This window comes from Apteryx rowi, unplaced genomic scaffold (genome assembly GCF_003343035.1).
Source record: "Apteryx rowi isolate R43461 unplaced genomic scaffold, aptRow1 scaffold_859, whole genome shotgun sequence".
In the NCBI taxonomy this organism is placed as follows: Eukaryota; Metazoa; Chordata; class Aves; order Apterygiformes; family Apterygidae; genus Apteryx; species Apteryx rowi.
Genome location: NW_020451159.1, coordinates 150,289 through 168,245, shown reverse-complemented (window position 1 = coordinate 168,245; position 17,957 = coordinate 150,289). Strand labels below are relative to the sequence as shown.

General features: G+C 38.7%; 1 protein-coding gene across 1 annotated transcript in view; it reads left to right on the top strand.

Moving 5' to 3' along the window:
* The window catches only part of JAZF1 (JAZF zinc finger 1), a 100,264-nt gene that overhangs the window by 51,096 nt on the left and 31,211 nt on the right, over positions 1 to 17,957 (top strand). The window contains exon 3 of the mRNA XM_026090318.1: positions 15,799 to 15,995. Coding sequence (XP_025946103.1) covers positions 15,799 to 15,995 — 197 coding nt within the window. The remainder of the gene's footprint in view (positions 1 to 15,798; positions 15,996 to 17,957) is intronic.

Below are 17,957 nucleotides of genomic sequence, written 5' to 3'. Positions count from 1 at the left end.
TGACTAGAAAAACGGAGAGTAACTTTGATGGAAAAGAGAATGATTACAGGAAGAAAATTCATCAAATGACTTTTGCATTTACAGGTGAGAAACAAAAATCCTTTTTCCTTGTTTGAAATGTTCAAAGCGTCACTGTTTCTTTGTCCCCCTCTACCTGTGAAAGATGGATTGGAACTATTTTCCAAAGTTTCTAGGAAGTCAACTCCAAGAAAATTTATGAAATGTATTTTATTATAGTTGTGTTTGATTATTTCATTATTTCTATAGAAAATAGGTTGTAAAAACTCATTGTGAACCGTGATCTGAGCCCTACTTGATCCTATTAATAGAACAGCCTTTAGAATTTTCTTGGTTGATAAAGATAAAATGAAAAAAAATCAATTTTAAGGAGCAATCCTTAGGAACAGCTAAAACATTTTTGAGGAATTGAATTAAATCGAGGGGATGCATTTCAAGATTAAACACTCTTGCCTAAAGATTTGCAATATGCAGAGTGTTTTGTGTCAGTGCGCCATATGGAAAGTGTGAGGTGTACGCAGACGTTGGTGGGTAAATGAAAAGCATTAGAGGTAGCTATTATTGCCTGGGGTTGATGGCAGCCCCTAGGATGTTTCCACCGACAGCAGATTGTAAAATGGCCAAGTTGCTGGTGCTTGGCAGAACTAAGAACAGGATATGCACTGAGAGTTTCCCAGTGTTTGGTGGGCAGCTTGTGTGTTTTCTTGCCACAGGATATGCCAAAGCAGACTGGCAAGTGAAGAGAGCAGGTCTGGTTTCGCTTTGGTTTGCATTTGGTTTTAATAGGTTTTTAGCCCCAATGGTAACAAAATTAAGTTGGCAAATCTGTAACCCAAAGATAAAAAGTGAAAAGGTCCTCCCCTCTCCAAAGAAAGCTTTGTGTTTATAGTATGTGAAGTACACTTTCTGGAAATAGCTGTGAGAAGAAAAGAGCAAAGAGTTATTTCCACTGTCTGTTTTTTAACTCTCTCTACTGGGCCTCAGTGGCGTGGAAGAGGACTGCCCCTCTTGTGCTGCCTCCTGGCCTCAGTGCTGCTGGGCCCCAGCAGCTTTGCCACGGAGGCGAAGGCCTGGGAAATCCCCCGGCAGAGGCTGCTCTGCGAAGGTCGGGGGGCAAAACCCTGCCCTGGGCCTTTCTACCAGGACAGCACTTCTCCAGCATAGCGGCTCAGCGGACCAGAGTCAACACTCGATATGTTTCTCAAACCTTAATGCACTGAATCTTACCCTCTGCCGTCTAATGAAATGCTGATTAATATAGTTTTGTAGACCATCAAGGAACCACTAAGTATAGCCTTGTGGGAACCACTGTGCTAGCTGACAGGGCCAGAGGCTTCATATCCCAGCAGTCAGTCAGGTCAGCTGCTAAACATGGCTAATGTTTATACAGAGGTGGTTGATGTGCTTTAAGATCTACATACAACAAGCAGAAATTTGAATTTAAAGCATTTTAATAGACTGACTTTTTCAAACAGAAAGGAGTTTGAGTACTCATTGGAAGGTGCTGTGGCTTGAGCATTGAGTGAAGAATGGAGATATTGGTGGTGGTGTTTGGAGGCTGTTGCTGAAGCTGCTTTGCCTTTTTACCACTGTTAGGCATTTTTTTTCTGTAAGCAGAGAAGAGGGATGTTGTGYGTGCATGGAAGTGTGTCTCAGTACTGACAACCTCAGAAATTAAAAAATGGTGTGGTAAGTGATTATGGCGTTTCATGATTGGGCCAACAGTTGAGTTTCTCTTTGTTTACTTTCTGTTTTCTAAACTTTTAAGATACTCTCACAGTGTATTTGAAAACTACTCTAGAGTTTCAACCAAGTTAGAAAAAACAATTCTAAAACTACAGTGGTAGAACATTTTTCCCCTTTATATAAATGCTATGATTCTTCCCTCAAAATAGCTTTTCTTCATGATCTTGTCTTAGAGAAACACCAAGAAGCTCAAAATGACACAAACTGATAATTCTGCTATTTGTGTTTAATCTTGTTAGGTATACACTGTATGAGTGAGGGATCTCCAAAAGCCGTATTAAATTGTCCAGGATTTTTTTTTAAACCTCATTATTTAATTACCTTGACCCTTGAAAGCAGTGATTTCACTTGGCTATGAAAATGAAAAAAGAATATACATATATGTATAATAGATATAGACACACACTTATAATTCATATGTGTTAAATATGAATATAATAGAGTATGTGTGTGTATATCAATACATGTGTGTGTGAATATATATATATWTTTTATTTTTTTTTAATATACACACATACATGTATATGTATGAGCAACAATATAGTGCTACTTAAACTTCAGGACAGGTATTCCTAATGAGGACAGAAAACTTAAACCAGAGCAGGGGTATGCAAAGCAGAGGGCAGAGGTGACATCCCAAGTTGAAAGGAATGGTGGTCTGATATTGATAATGCATAGAACGAGCAGCTCGGTTGGTTTTAGCAAAGCTATTGGAGAAGCTATTGGAGAGCAAGGCAGAAATGCAAGTATGGATTGATAATATTTGTAAACATATTTTTTATATTTATCTATAAATATATATATGTAAATATATAAATTGAAGTGTAAAGGAAGAACAAGTGTAAAAGATAGAGCTCTGATCTTTCCCAGAAGAGTGGTAAGTGGAGATGATGGCAAATTTACCAAAAGAAGACGGTGGAGATGAGTTAGAGAAAAGCTCCTGTTTAATTATCTTAGCTTGACTTTCTCTTAGAGCAGTGTAATCTTACAACATCAAAAACTGGAAAGATCAAGAGAGTGGATAAAGTATATGCCTTGGCACGCAAAAAAAAAAAAAAATTGCACCAGCAATCCCTGGATAATAGCTGGGAGTTTGAGATGAAGTAGACATAGCTTTATGCAGCATAAGAATGTAAACATGCATATCGGTGTGTGTTTGTGTGTGTAGGAAGGCGTATTTTGTCTTCTTTGAAACAAGAAGTGGATGTCGGTGCTTCTGAACTCTTAAAGGCTGTGACAGGTAGAACAGTTTTCCTGTTCTCGTCATGGTGGGTGATGTTTCTGAAATGAGTTAGAACATGAAATAGGTCATGGAGATTTGGGAGACTGAAAGATTTTAGGTTTTGTTCTGTGTTACTGTTACTGACACAGCATTTGATATTTACAGAATTGTGCGGGGTCAGATTGTCTAGAGCTTCCTTGCCTTAGGTTGTCCAAATCCATCATCGTGTTTTTGTGGTGCGAGTTGGCTGTGGTTAGGAGCACAGGCAGGAGGGGCCTGTCAGGGATCTCCTAGATGACCTAATCCTCTTCCCTCCCGTTGGATGGTTTCATAAATCCAAAGAGTGACCACTTAAGTGCTTTGAAAAAAGAGGGCTTAGGTGTATCCTAAGGCATCCCAAATTACAAGATGCTATTGAATCTATTGATGCATATTCTATAGTTCCATTAAAAATACTATCTGCATTGCATTGTCTGTAATAGGTTTTGAACCACTGAAAAAGGCAAATCTAATAAATGGAGAGTTAATAGGCTGCTTATTTTCAAGTGCTTTTGGCTTGGTGTCTGCGGAAGCCCTGAGCTCCTTGGGAAGCGGATGTTGAGAGGAGCCGAGCTGCCATGCCAGTGGGATGGGTGCTGCCTTCCTGCAGAGGGCTCTGTTACACCATATTTTGCTTGGCAAAATACAGTAGGTGGTGAAAGGGGGAAGGGAGCGCAGGAATAATGCGTCCAACAGTCTGGTCTTAGTCTGGTAAACAGACTAGGAATTGTGGGCCAAGTCCTTTTCCTCAGGCTTTGCACCAAGCCTGAGATCAGATGACTCAGTCCGGACTCATTATTTTAATAGCCTACAGCTAGTTCACATAGCAGCAGGAGTCCACAAAAAAGGCATTTAATTGTTGAAACTCAAACTGGTACATTGTAACTGCAGATTATAGTATTCAGATTTAAGTGATTCAAGTAATTTATAAAGCTTTTGCACAAGCAAACTGAAAGTTAAAATACTGATATTGTAATAAAAAGTAAATAAAACATACTTTTGTACATTAAGACCCAATTAAAGAGCATGATTTCATTTAACAAACTTAAAACAGGCAGGTGATATTTGCCAACATTACTACAGCTGTGTTTTACATTAGGAAATTAATTAAAATAGTCATTTATACTTTTTTCCACCTACAAGTATTAGACCTTTCTGTATTACACCATGTATTTTCTCTTCGATCGCTATGTGCTACGGTGCATGTGTAGTCTTACTTAGCAGGCTGCGTCTGACGTTTGGGTTTTGCCTTACCTAATGAAAAACTCGCTTTCTGCTATAGTGCTGGTGGAGCAGATCAAACAGCGCTGGAGGAACTTCCCTGCCATCTGCCTGTGAGGCAGTGTGGCATTCAGCAGGCAGGTGCGAGTCCTCGCGGGCTTTCCCTGGCTTCCTCGCATCGCTCCCAGCCGGAGGTGGGAGGGCGGCTGCTGGCGAAACTCTGGCATGGTTTCTCTTAGACCGAGCGAAACTGGTGCTCTCAGATACATGCCTGGGTCTGGTACAGTGGCACACCCTGAGCCTAATGGGACCAAATTTCCAAATGCAAATCATTGTTCTGCTTTTATACCACTCAGCTGAATAATGGGACATTGAGAGTTGTTCTTTATCCTTAGGTACTTTTTCTTTTTTTTCCCCCTAAACTACAAATACAGCGATTATGTAATGAACTGTTAACTTCATCAGTCATTTGTTCCTCCGGGCAAATTAGCTTAGTGTGGAGAGGTACATTCTTAAAATAGCGTGTAATTACAGGAACATGAGTTCTGTCTTCTTTTTGTGTAAAAGAGCGAAAAGGTATAGAATGGTTATCGTCTTCCTTCTTCGCTTTGCCATGTCTACCTTGACCTGAACTTTTTTGCCTTTTATTAGGAATCTTTCATGTCGGCTGTTTTACAGATGAGTGACTAATTGCAGCCGAGTCCAAAGGACTGGGGCGGCTCAGTTTGCCATTTTAGTGCGGCTGGCTTTTTAGTAAGTTGCTATCGTCCTTCCAAACAACTCACGATGCCTGAAGATTGGGTTTATTAAGACCAGACATTTCACATTCCTAATGTTAAGATTACTGCAATTTTCCATTATAAGCTTCACCCCACCCAGCCCTCTGAATACAGATTTATAAATCAGTTTTAAAAAATGTTTTTCCATCTAAATCTTTCCTTATACTTTAAGCTTGGGAGAGCATCTTTTGAACAGAATGTTCTTTACTTTCTCAATGAGGGGATCATGTTTTGGATTGGTGCAGAACCTTTCTCCCAGACAGATGTAAGCTTGTTTAAAAATAAAATCAAATGGTAAATGCCCAGACTTTGTAGTCTATGCATTAAAAAGAGAATCAGCACTTACAGGATTTAAGAATTTATTTATTATGCAGGTTATCACTACTTTTTTTGCCATATTTTTGTGAATTGGATGTTCTGGTTTACCTGCTGTATTGATGCTGCTGGAGGAGCCAATGTAGACAGTATGTGATACATTTCTGAAAGACTGGAAAATATGTTGGTTAATGTGTTTGACTAATACCATGTAAAATACCAAAGATATGCTTATTTATGCAGATTGATCCTGGACATCCATATAGCTAATAATCAGTGCTTTGTGATAATGTCTGTACTTAAATTCTTGCTTGATGAATCTGTCTTTGGGTGTTGACTTCAGTTCTCTAAAGAACTTGGTATGAAATGACACAAGAATACCCTGACATAAATGGAACATTACAGGAATAAAATATGTGACATTTCGGCTCCCTCCTTCTTAAAGTTAGAAATCTTTCAGGCCTCAATAAAACCAAACCAAGTCCAACAATTAAAGTGGATGTCATGCGTACACAGATCTAATTCTGTGTAGGACTGAGCAAAAGAAATTGTTTTTATATGAATAGTTACAGGCTCTTCAAGAAGGAAAGAGGGTGGACCAGTAATGGAAAAAAATATGGTATTTTAGGTTATACACATCTGAAAGTAAACGTCCTACTGGAACTAGGCAATTTGACAATACTCAAGCCTGTGCAGAGAGCCAGAGCAGGTCTGGTACACTACTTAAGTCCCACATAAGAACTATTTTGAGCTTCAAGTCAAATTTAGGAGATACAGACCCTTTGTTTTTATTCTATGAGTAGATTAATTTTACCTTCTGCGAGGCTACTGGGAATTCAGTAAAGTTTCCCCAAATAAAAATGCAAATATAATTTAACTCCCCCACTCTTTCCTCCCACTGAAATAAATGTTCAAGTTCTACTTTGCCTTCAAGAATTCTGCACTTAGTTTATGTTAAAGCACAGAGTATTCTAATAAGTCAACAAATGCTATATAAAAATCAATAAAATATTTAAACTTAATATCTAATTTGTTAAGCTAGGGTATTGCTGAAAAGATACTGTCAGTAGTCTTTCATGAGAGATGGTCTTTAGTTAATGTAGCAACTTTATACTAAGCAGATAAATTTGGGGCTTTTGTATATGTGATACAAATTTTGAAAATGATGATGTGCATTTTTAAAACAATATGTTTTTTAAAGATTTAAATGTACAAATATTCTTTACTGAAAAACTCTTACTAGTAAAACAATATTTCACATTATTGAAATCTAAGAATCTTGTTTTAGGCTCTGTTACATTTTATTGCTGTGCAACATTACATTATTTGTGTGTATTAACAAGGATATGAACTGAAATGTAAGGATTCATGAAGTCATGTTCACCAATTAATTAAGCAATAATCCATAAAGTATCTGTTGGTAGCAGCAGGCAATGACTGCTTTGTTCGTTAATGACCCTGAGCCCAGCGAAGGTTGATGAATGCCCTAACAAGCCGGTTAGTAAATGCAGGGAGGATGAATTCTGAAATGAGGACTGCTCTGTTACACTGAAATCAGGGGGTTGTTGCAGCATTTTGAAAATTTAGCCCTACTGTAGGGAAGTCTGCAACTGTTTTACACTGTCAAGATATTCCTTTTTTGCCAAAGGCAAAACTCTGGAATTAGTTTGATAGCTAAAAGCTAGCTTAATAATTTCATGTTAGAGGCAGAGCACAGCATAATTAGCGCTTTGATAGGGTATGCTTAAAAGATTATCGCAAATTTGTATACTCTTTATTTATTTGTAATAGAGGTGACAATAGCATGCCAAAAATGGTTGCCTTCCTGCAAATTATCTCCTTAAAGTATCTCTCTTGCTTAACTCTTGCCTGTTGCTCTGTGGAAATTACAGATTTTTGAAGTTGCAGTTAAGTTATAGCTCCTTTCTGAAACTCATTACTTCAAAATAGGGAAGGAAAAGAAATGGAAAGAGAGTGGGAGAGAGGAGAACTTAGAAATGCGTTTCTTATGTTTTGGAAATTACTGTTGCTTTCTTAAATTGGTTTCCGTGAGCTCTAATTTTGGTTTTTTTTTAAACAAAGAAATATCATTTGTTTGTTTTATTTAGTCAAGGGTGTAAGTGATGAATTTTCAGTACAAACGAAATACATAAAATAAGATTGCATCTTCCCTGATTACATCATTGTTCTAGTGTTTTCTATGTGGCATACACTTTTTCTGTCAATTTTCAAAAAAAAATCAAGTTCTAGATTCTCCATTTGCTGCATGACCTACACAAACTCAAGGAAAAGGCAAAAGTACCTTTTTTTTTAATACATCTTGAGAAGATTTAGAACATTTATTTTTAAGTAAATAGCTATTTTTATGGTGGTAGGCAACACATACAACATTTTCATTAAAATGATTGAAGACAACATTGGTGCTCTGTGCAGGAAAGTTGATATAGTAAAATAAGCCTTATTGCAGTAGTTACAGAATAAGACAAAACAAATAGAAGAGAAAGAAATCTTTGCAAAACAGAAAATACTGGCAGAGGAAAATGGGAAGGTAGGGTTTTTGTCCAGTGTTTATGATGTACGTGAACCCAAATATGGCATGTAATTCACACTGAAGTTTTTATTTATGGATCCATGAAATCGAGGGAGATACTAAGTACCTCCCCAGCACTTTTGATGATCATATTAATCAACAGTGAATAAACTTACGTGTTTTACTGTAGGCAAGTATGTGATTTGCGATGCTTAGGTAAATATTTTTATTCAGTTTGAGTAATAATGGCTTACTTGGAGCATCACCATCCATTACCTCCATTTGCATATGTTTAAACATGAAATTACTCAATTTTCTGAATGGTTTTTCCATGCTAGAAGCACAAAGCATCTGTTTTGTGATTATTTTATTGTATCTTTTAAGAACATGCAATGAGCAGACAATTAAATCCACTGAACTCTTGTTCATATTGAATAAGCTTCCTAAAGTTGCACCCTTGAATTTCCTGATGTCAGTGTGAATACAACTGCCTGTTGTGTTTGACTCTGTCAGTGATGGGGCAGAAATGCAATATGAAGTCTGCTTTAACTGTTTTTAGTCTAGTCACACGTGCATCCTAGTGATCTCTAATACATCTGCTGAAGATGCACATATTCAGAAAAATGTGTACGTTGTGTATTACTTTATATCTGATTTTGTGTTGATAATAATTTCACATCTTGAGAAAACAGGTTGAATAATAGAAATGAAGGAATTGCACCACCAACAAGTTATTCTTAAGAATAATAATAAAATGAAATCTGATCCTGTACCTGTCTCACTAAGATGCTCTTCAGTTTGCCATAAATATTTCTTATTTAAGACGTAGACAAAGATTTCGGTAGATTAGTCTGAGTAAGACTAGTACTGAGAATGAACACTGAGTTCCTTTGTGAGGCCTGATTTCAGAAGAGTGTGCCGTGTTGAAGCCCAGCTGAAGTGCATGGTGTTCCTGCAACGTACATTGGGCTGGAAGAGTTCTTTCCAGAAGCTTAAAAATGCCCTGTAATGATTTGTTTTGTCTGGTTCAGGCCTGTCATGATATGTGATACAGGTTGTGGGAAATAATCAAGAGTGGATTCTGATTTTGGGGTGTTTCTTCCCTGTTTGTTGAAGGGTTTTTTTGTGAAAATAGAAAAAAAAAAGGGGAAAAGAAGTTTTGTATAAATTGAATGTTTTAGCACTAAGCAAATACTCCATAATCTAAATAGTGTGGGGAAATGTGTGTGATTATGCACACCTCTTAACTGGGCTTTTTCATACTGGCATTTCATTTTAGAGTTTTGCTAAAACTGTGCTGGAAGTTTTCTGAAGGCAAGACTGAGAGCTTCTGTGCAGCAGCTGAGGCTCTGCCAGAGCTGCAGAACACTTTGGTTTCCCCCCCACTACAAGAATGTCATGTGAAAGTGCTCAAGGGTGTTCACTGAATATTTTGGGTTAATGGATGGTAGGAAACTTGCTCATATATTTCTTTGCTCATTATCACATAAATAGTGTGGCAAGGCATTACTGGGGACATTGACTGTCTTTGCTTTGGCCCAGTTTTGTGAAGTTCAGAGATGAGAAAAGCCTTTCATCCTTCCCAGGAGATGAGACAGCGCACTGCTGAGCTCCACCAGTTTAGATTTCACCAGATTTCTGCTTAACCCAGTAGTAGTGCAACTTAATAATTGACTCTTCTTTCCAGGACCCAACCAGGCTGTTTTGCCTTTGCTTGTAAAGGCAGCCAAGGGAGTGGGTGATGTTTCCTGGTTGCTGGCACGTTTCTGGGTTCGCAAAATCCCAAGCTGCCGAATTGGGGTCCTGCCTTGAGAAATGGATCCTCCAAACTCCTATTCAACGTAAAGGCCTCCTATGGTTTTCAAACATCATACAACTAGAGGTGCTGCTAACCTATTTTTTTTATTTTTTCCCCTCTAAAAACTGCTAATGTGATGAGGAAGTCTGGAAGCTAAACCCACCGTCCCAAATTGCTTCTTCCTCTTGATACAGAAGTGACAAAAGAATTGTAGAAACATTTTGAGACAGAAGTGGAAGAAAGATTGGAGGGGGAAGCAGATATAACCAGCACTTTGCTCTGATAGTTGTATAGAGTAGCAGGAGAATTAATGGCTGGCTTTTAATATGTAGTTAAGCTAGTGTGTGGCCCATCTGTCAAGTAAGTTTGACCACTTTCGATGTAAATATCGTGCAACCAGAAAGTAGTGTAAATCTGCTATAAAACACCGTGGATTGCTTCTCTTCTTTCCAGCAGTGGCCAAATCAAACTTTAGTTTGACCAGCTGTTGGGTTAAGGAGAAGTCTGGTGAAATGCAAGTGGTGGGAGCTCAGCAGCATGATTTCTTATGTTTTGGAAAAGATGACAGCCTTTTCTCTGTACAGCTTAACCAAATTTGGCAAACATGAAGATGAGCTGAATGTCACTAGCAATGCTTCTCCACAGTCATCTGTAGGATAATGAGAAAAGGGGTCAGAATTAATTCTGGTCTGCTACCTTGTGGCCCGGCACAACTTGTCAGTGTGAGGCCCAAGACAGTGATATGTTACTGTCAGGTAGCTCTGCCGTTTTTGTAAGCTTGTGTGCAACTGGACAGTGTTATGGAGCAGTCCTGGGCCTGAGTGTCTCTGTAGCGTAATTGTTTTGCAAGCTCAGTATAATCCCCCTGCCCTCTCTCCTGCAGGCGGATGCAGTAATTGGGGAATGATAGACTTGTGATTGCTTCATCTCCTCTATCAGCATCTGTTTTAGAGATTAGATCATGAAGAAACCAAATGGAGCGAGCAAATATTCAGAGTCAACAAGGAAGCTGTGACAGACTTCTTTCGCTCTTTGTATAAAGGTCTGTGAGCGTGGGGATAGATCTGGCCCAAGCTGGACTAATCTGCTGCATCAGCAAGCTGGAACAAGCAGGAGGAAACGCAAAGGGTCTCTCTTGTCCACAGGTCTTAGTACTCTGGTATTTGTAGCTGTCACTTATTAAGAGGATATATCCTCTAGGGCAACTTGTTTGTTTTTTCTTCTTTTAAGTTAGTTCTCAAGTATAGTTTTTCAGTTTATTTCCAACTCATTTTTATAACTACCTTGCCCTCAGTCTGGGCATATAAGTCCAGACACTTCCAGAGCACTTAAAACTATCTTAGAACTGTGTGTAATAAGAGTTTTATGATAAACTAACTCAGACATCATCATGTGAGTCATACTGGGGCATGATCCTGGAACAGTCAGTACACGCTAGCGTAGTTAGATAGTTTTAGGGAATTTTTGGCAGGTGGGGGGAGAGGAGGCTCTGCTTCTGTTCCTTCTTGGTTCCAGTGCACTTTTCCTTCTCTCTCTCTTTTTTTTTATCTTACAAATTTTGCAAAGGTCAGATTTTAAGAGACTTTTTAATCTGACCTTCACCTCTGTTGTTTTTTGTGTGACTTTTATGTTAGTAACAACAGCTAATGCTGTTTGTATTATATTGCCACCTATATTGAAGGTTGTGCAATGCTTTCCATTATAAGACTGTTTCAGTTGCTTATTATGTTGCCAACATTCAGCTGTTTGGGCTGAAATTTTCCATGCTGGGTGTCTCCTTCAGGCTGAATTTCTTGGGAAAGTTTAAATAAAAATACTCAAACCATTCCAGGGAATGAGAGGAAGGGGAAATACTGTATTTTGCTCGTGTTTATTAAAGTTGCTGCAAGCTCTTGATTCAGAAATCATTGTACCTACATGTTTTGGAGCAGTGAGTTGAATTATTGGGAAGGTGAAAGGGGGAGGAAAGAAAAAGTGGGGGTGGAAAAGTTTTTGTTGTTTTTGTTTTGTTTAGGGAATGGACTCCTCCCTGACATTCTGAACCATGTGCAAGGGAGCATACAGACCCCACACCTGTCGAAACAGGGTCAGTGAATGGCTGAATGATTCTCCTTGTTCTGCTGCATCTGTGGGGTACACTGGATTTGGAGAGAGAGGTGTATGAGGCACAAACACAGCCCTGTGGAAGAGSGAACAAGACTAAAATCTGGATAGTGGTGGAAGGAGGGGAGGGTTAAGGAGTTACGAATAAGACTTGAAGAGAACAGAGGTAGACTCATTCAGTCACCAATGAGAGTGATCTGAAGCTGGCAAAAGGGACTAGGCAAGCAAGGAGAAGCGATTTAACCTACCAGGAGTCTTACAGCAGCCTTTTAGTTACAGTTCATTATCTCTTTCCCATTTTTTTGCATTTAAATGAGGCAGGGAAAATAGTATGCAATCATGTAATTTGGAGACCAGCATTCAACCTTAGTTCTACCATGTCCGATTTCTGAGCGCTTGGTGTTGCAACCATAATGGACTTTCAACAAGAAAATTAAAGCCTTAGTTGGTAATGTTATTCTATACCCATCGTTAAATGCTCGTACTGTAGGCTTTGAAGAACACCACCATAGTTTGGCACAGTTAAATTAAAATGCTGAAAAATATTTTAATCCAAATTTTCTTTTGAAAAGCATTGCGCTGCCAAACATGTAGGGGACTGTTTGGGTGTGAAAAGGTTGATTTCATACTTCAGATCTCAGAAAACAAACTTATCAAAAGACTCTTCTTCCATTTTTCTTATGTTTGTGGTGTAGACAATAAGTGATATTTTGGAATATACCCAATGTGCTTAGCCCAAATGGGAGTGAGTTAACAGGACACAGAGAAGTTTCAGCTATATCTTCAATTTTTCCTGATTTTTATGGACTTCAACCAGACTGGTTATACCTCAGTATTATTTTAACATTGTTATTTGTGGCTGAGTTTATTAAATAGCAGCATTCATGCTGCTGCTGTTAACATCTCACGTATCATCCAAATTTTCAAGGATTTATAATGTTGCTATAACATTTTCTTAAGGAATAAGACTTCCCATCCAGGAGCAAGCATACATAGTAGTACAAATTCCAAAAATCAGTGAAGTAGAAGGTTCCTATTTAAAGGAAAGCAAATATGTGCTGGTTGTCCATTTTATGAAGTTCCTTTTACTTGCATTTTTCTTCAATTAAATTCAGATTTCTATCTGGGGACTGTTTTGTCAATAATATCTGTACACTGGAGGAAAGAGGCTTGTTAGGGAAGAAAAATTTAAAAATCAGCTGTTACTATGGATATTTGCTTTTTAAATATTAACTTCATAAAAATTCCATATCTGTGTTTGACAGGATGCATTGTCTCTATTCTGAAGAAGATAAGCTGTCATGTCAAATGCCTGTTTATTAATGTCTTCAGATTGTGTATTGATGTTACAGATCATGGCAAAGATGCACTTCTTAATGCCCGCATGCTATGGGCAGGCAGGATACATCTTTATTGCTCCAATGGTACTTAAAATTTTGTGCCGCAGTATTCTGAAGATGTGTTAAAGTACACAAGTCTTTTTTGAAAAAGAGCTGTTTTTTCTGAGATCTGGGACAAATTTGTCTTCCATACTTGGCAAAAATGAGTAAAAGGCCCTTTTTTCCTTCTCTTTTCTCCCTTTCCCCTATGCACCCCTTACTGTTCCACAAGCGCTGTTTTTTCTTAGCGATCTCTCCACAAGTGATACCAGGTTTGGACTCGCTGGCAGGAGAATCTGCATAGCTTCCACTGAAACAGCCTGTGTATTGCAAACAGTCACAAAACTTGGAGTTTCCATGGAGCCTAAATATATAGTGATTCATATTTATTTAAATTGTTGGTTGCGGACTGGAGCAGAAACTGGACTGTCTGACTTACAGCAGCATTTTGCCGATGCTGTGGCATATATTACATATTACCATGAGACACACTACAATCTGATGGTCACAACAGTAGCACCGGCAGTGCTGATTTTTGTCAGAGCATCCCTGTTTTGGGATGTTATGATACTAAGCATGCCTCCTTTTTGCCCCCTTTTTGCCCCCTTTTTGCCCCATTGCAAAAGGAAGGACTGAAGAATCAGTTTGTCCAGCCTGTGCCTTTGGACAATGGCAGGACTTAAACTGTGAGCCAGATGACAGGTCTTCCCTTTGCCTCCTTTTCCTCACAGTCTGCTCCTCTTCCTCAGGAGCTAAATGTAGATATACCAGCCCCGTGTTAGGTGCTTTCTGGACACGTATCAAGGGCTGCTTGCATGTCTTTGCAGATGATAAAGGCACATCCAGTCACACAAAAAGCAGTTTGGCCATGTAGTAAATAGAGTTGTCACACGACCAGAAATTGGGTAGGAAACGCAGCTTAATGACTGAGTGTCTTCGTTACTTTCTTTGCAGATTTGCTCTCTGCTGCCACTTCTACGCACGAGTCTGCCTCTTCCTCCTTGCTAGGCTCCTCTGAGGAGAGCATGGCTGGAGGAAAGGCAGGTCACCCTCACGGAGCCTGCTGCAGATACTTGCCAGGAACTGTTGTCGTTCTGTTTCCTTGCTGAATTGCAGCTGCGAGTTCCTGGGTGGTAGCTGGTGCTGAGGCAAGTGCTGTACAGACTTCGCAGGTAGCTGYGTGTGGCCTTCACAGTTTGTCAAGGTTACAGGAGCTCAAAATTTAAAGCTTGTGGCTTAGCTAAAACTTGCCTTACTCTGTCTAATCTAAGTTAGACAAGTGTCTGGGTGTAACTAAAACGTTTGCATTGCAAGTGCTAGTGTGTATTGTATTATTTGCTGCCAGGTAAAGTAAAAGCATGGAATAGTTTGTATGTGGAGGATAGAAGACACTGCAGACAAGGGGATTTATTCCAGGTTGGGCTTTTTAGGAGTCTTTCTAGATGAGTACTTACGCAGTGGAGACGAAAGGCAAAGGAGGATTGAAGGATCACTTGAACAACCAGTGCCAGAAGTCGGTGTTACTGAGATCCCGTTGTAGGGGATCCCCAGTCCTCTCAAATGAGGGTTAATACAGGTGCCAGCAGTGGTGCCTTGAATGTCAATATTGTTAATGATTCCCTTATTAAAAAAAGCAGACGAGAAAATAAGTAACTTTCTGTGAATATGTCTATTCTAGGGCTTTGCTGAAATTTGGTGTGCAGTTCTTAGAATAAGCATAAAAGCTTGGGGGGGGTAAGGTGCAAGAGATGTTTCTGGGAAGGGCTTGTCTGTGTGCAGTGTCATTGCAGAGTTGTGCTGGATAATGCAGTATGAGGTGTTCTGGTGTAACTCTGTGGGGGCACTCTCGTTTACAACAGAAGTGGTCTTTTTTCACTATCATTGTTCTTGTTTGGAAGGGATCAAAGTAAAAATGGAAAAGGTTATTTTTATTCCAAGTGAGAGATTCCATGCAAAAAGTGGCATTGGTAGAATTACTGCTGTAATTCTTGCATTGTACTAGTGGGATTTCCTCTTAACATCCCAGAGAGATGAACCTTGAGTTGTGCTAAGCCTTTCACTGCATGTACCAAAGTTTTACAGAGAGGTGACATTTGGTTTTCAAGAACTGGGAACTCCAGTTTGAGGAATTACAGTGTAATTGGACATCTTTTGTGTCAGGCAACACTGCCTAAAACCCTTAGAAAAAAGATGTGATTATGCTAAGCTGGAAACAATGCAGCTGCACAATATAATTCATATTACCACTTCGACTGACCTTCGGATTCAATACATTTACCTCAAATATTTGTCTCCATTGTAGCTACTCAGCTGCTTTTTCATGAAGATTTGAGAGTGATTATTGTAACATTGTTTGCAATGCTCAACTCTGTTTGGAGATTAAAAAAGCCTGTGTGTATGATGCAATTGTCTAAAATAAATTATATCAAAATTGGCAGCAAATGCCCCAGAACTTGAACTCGATGTGAATAAACTGTTGGTGGAAGAGTTTGTAATCTTGATATCTGTGATGCAGAAGAACTTGTCATAGCTGAGTTTGAAGCTCCCTTCAGTCACTGAGAGTGAAAAATATTTATCTTACCTTTACCTAAAGCTTGCTTGCTGACAGTGTATCAGGCCTCTCATCCTTCTGATTGCCCTTGTTCTAGATTTATGACTGATGCAGCTCGACGTGAGCAGGAATCTTTGAAGAAAAAGATTCAGCCGAAACTCTCTCTGACTTTGTCAAGCACAGTGTCCCGTGGGAATGTATCTACTCCACCTCGCCACAGCAGTGGAAGCCTTACTCCCCCAGTCACCCCTCCAATCACTCCATCCTCCTCATTTCGCAGTAGTACACCTACAGGTAAGCATCTGCTGTTTCATTTATCCTAAAATCAGCTAGCAGTTTTGCTATGTGGCTTTTAGAGAACAATAGACATACTGAGGCATTGGGAAGAACCACCCCTAAAAATAAAACAGAAAAGCTTTAGACTTTTTTATTTGCCTTTTGATTTTTAACATCTAAATGTGTTTGGGCATTTGTCTCCAAACTGTTCCCCAGATCAGAGAGGGACAATAACTTTAAAGATGGAAGCTAAGATTATTATACAAAGAAACTGATCTTGAGAGAAAGCACCAAATGTGGCAAGATTCCTGATATAACAGTAAGAGAGCTCTTAACATGGTGCAGTGCCAGTGTGACATAAGTAAAAAGTGCAGTCCTGTTCTCTCATTCTCTCTTTTTCCTTCTTTTTCTTTCTTTTTTTTAACTGAATTCATAACTAGCTTTTTCCACACAGACTGCGGAATAAATAAGTGTTGAGCGTTTTCATTTTCTCTTAATTGGCATTATTAACATACTCCTCCTGCTCAGTCTACCCAATGATTTTAATGAATTGTGTAGCCTTTATAGTTTTGACTGAAATTAGCCAACAGATTGAAATTATCAAGAGTGGACTGGGAGTAATGTTCAGCTGCTGACTTTGTGTAGACACAGTTTTCTTTAGGAAGCTAAGTTTAAAAAAACCAATATATAAAAATATGGTCTGTATTTTGTTCAAAAACATGCCTTCTACTGGTTTTCCCAGGTATGAAAATCCAAAGTACACGTCTTTTGCATGGATTAAAGAAATTGAAAATTGCCTTCTGCGTTGAACCAGATCTTTTGGCCCATGTAAGTCCGGCTGGCTTACATTAGGCAAAGATCTTGTCCATAAATTCTGATAAACTTCAGATTAAATGCAGATACTTCCTCCTAAAAAGACAAATGCATATCTAAGCTATTTTGTAATAAATTGAGTCAACATATTTCTCTTAGTAGGAAATAACATGAGCATCTCTGCCTTGATAAACTGCAATGCCATGTGTTTTCCATAAGTTATTTAATGTTTCGGTATTAATGATTAAATGGAAAAGTTGTAGCTGTCCTTGTGACGCCCTGTCTGGAAGTTCTGAAGTGAGCAGATTGTTCAGTATGACCTAGCGTGTGAAAAAGTGAAGCATGTGGAGTACAGCTAAATGATAAAGTCCTAATGTAATAAAGAAAATTTCAAAAGTAAAATTTTCTCAATTATCTCATGTTTGGGACAAACTGCTTCACTTCCTTTGCTACAGATGTCAAGGAATTACTGCTTTTTTTTGTTTTACTTTGTTCAATCCTTACTGAGAAGGCCAGTTTATGATATGGTCAGGTACTATAACTTCGCATCTCTGTCAAGAACACTGGTTAACTATCTACTCTCTGAAACACATTCCATCAAACATTAAAAAAAAAAAAAAAAAAGATGGCTGTCTACTAAAATACTTTTATATAGTTTTCAAACATTTTAAATTATTCGGAATGTTGTTTTACCTGTAGTTAGGAGGACCAGCTTTTTTTGGCTGACTAAGTTTCTGGGAGTCCTGCTTGCCAGGTTATAAATAATAACAGCTTCCACGTTCTGAATTCTCTGTTCCAAGTTCCACATTCAAGCTGTATTCCGAGGTCAGAATTTGTAATAGCCTGGTAGCAAAAATCATATATAAAACAGATATTCTTTCTTGGAGAATTTTGTTATATTAACTCACAACTGAGTTATATTTCAGCAGCCTCACCCCAGAATTTCCATTTTTGTCATCTTAAAAGCTTTTCTGGACCTAAAGTAAGTGATGAGATTTTTCTGGTAACTACAGAAATTTTCTCCGTGTTTGCTTGGCATAGGATTTTGTTCTCCTTGTTGGTTATAACATATACAGATAAGATGCTCTGAGTCATGCAGTGGCTGAGTTTTTCTCTCTTTCTTTCCCTCTGTCCAGTGCCTGCAAAGGGATCCCAGGAGGGCCAGCA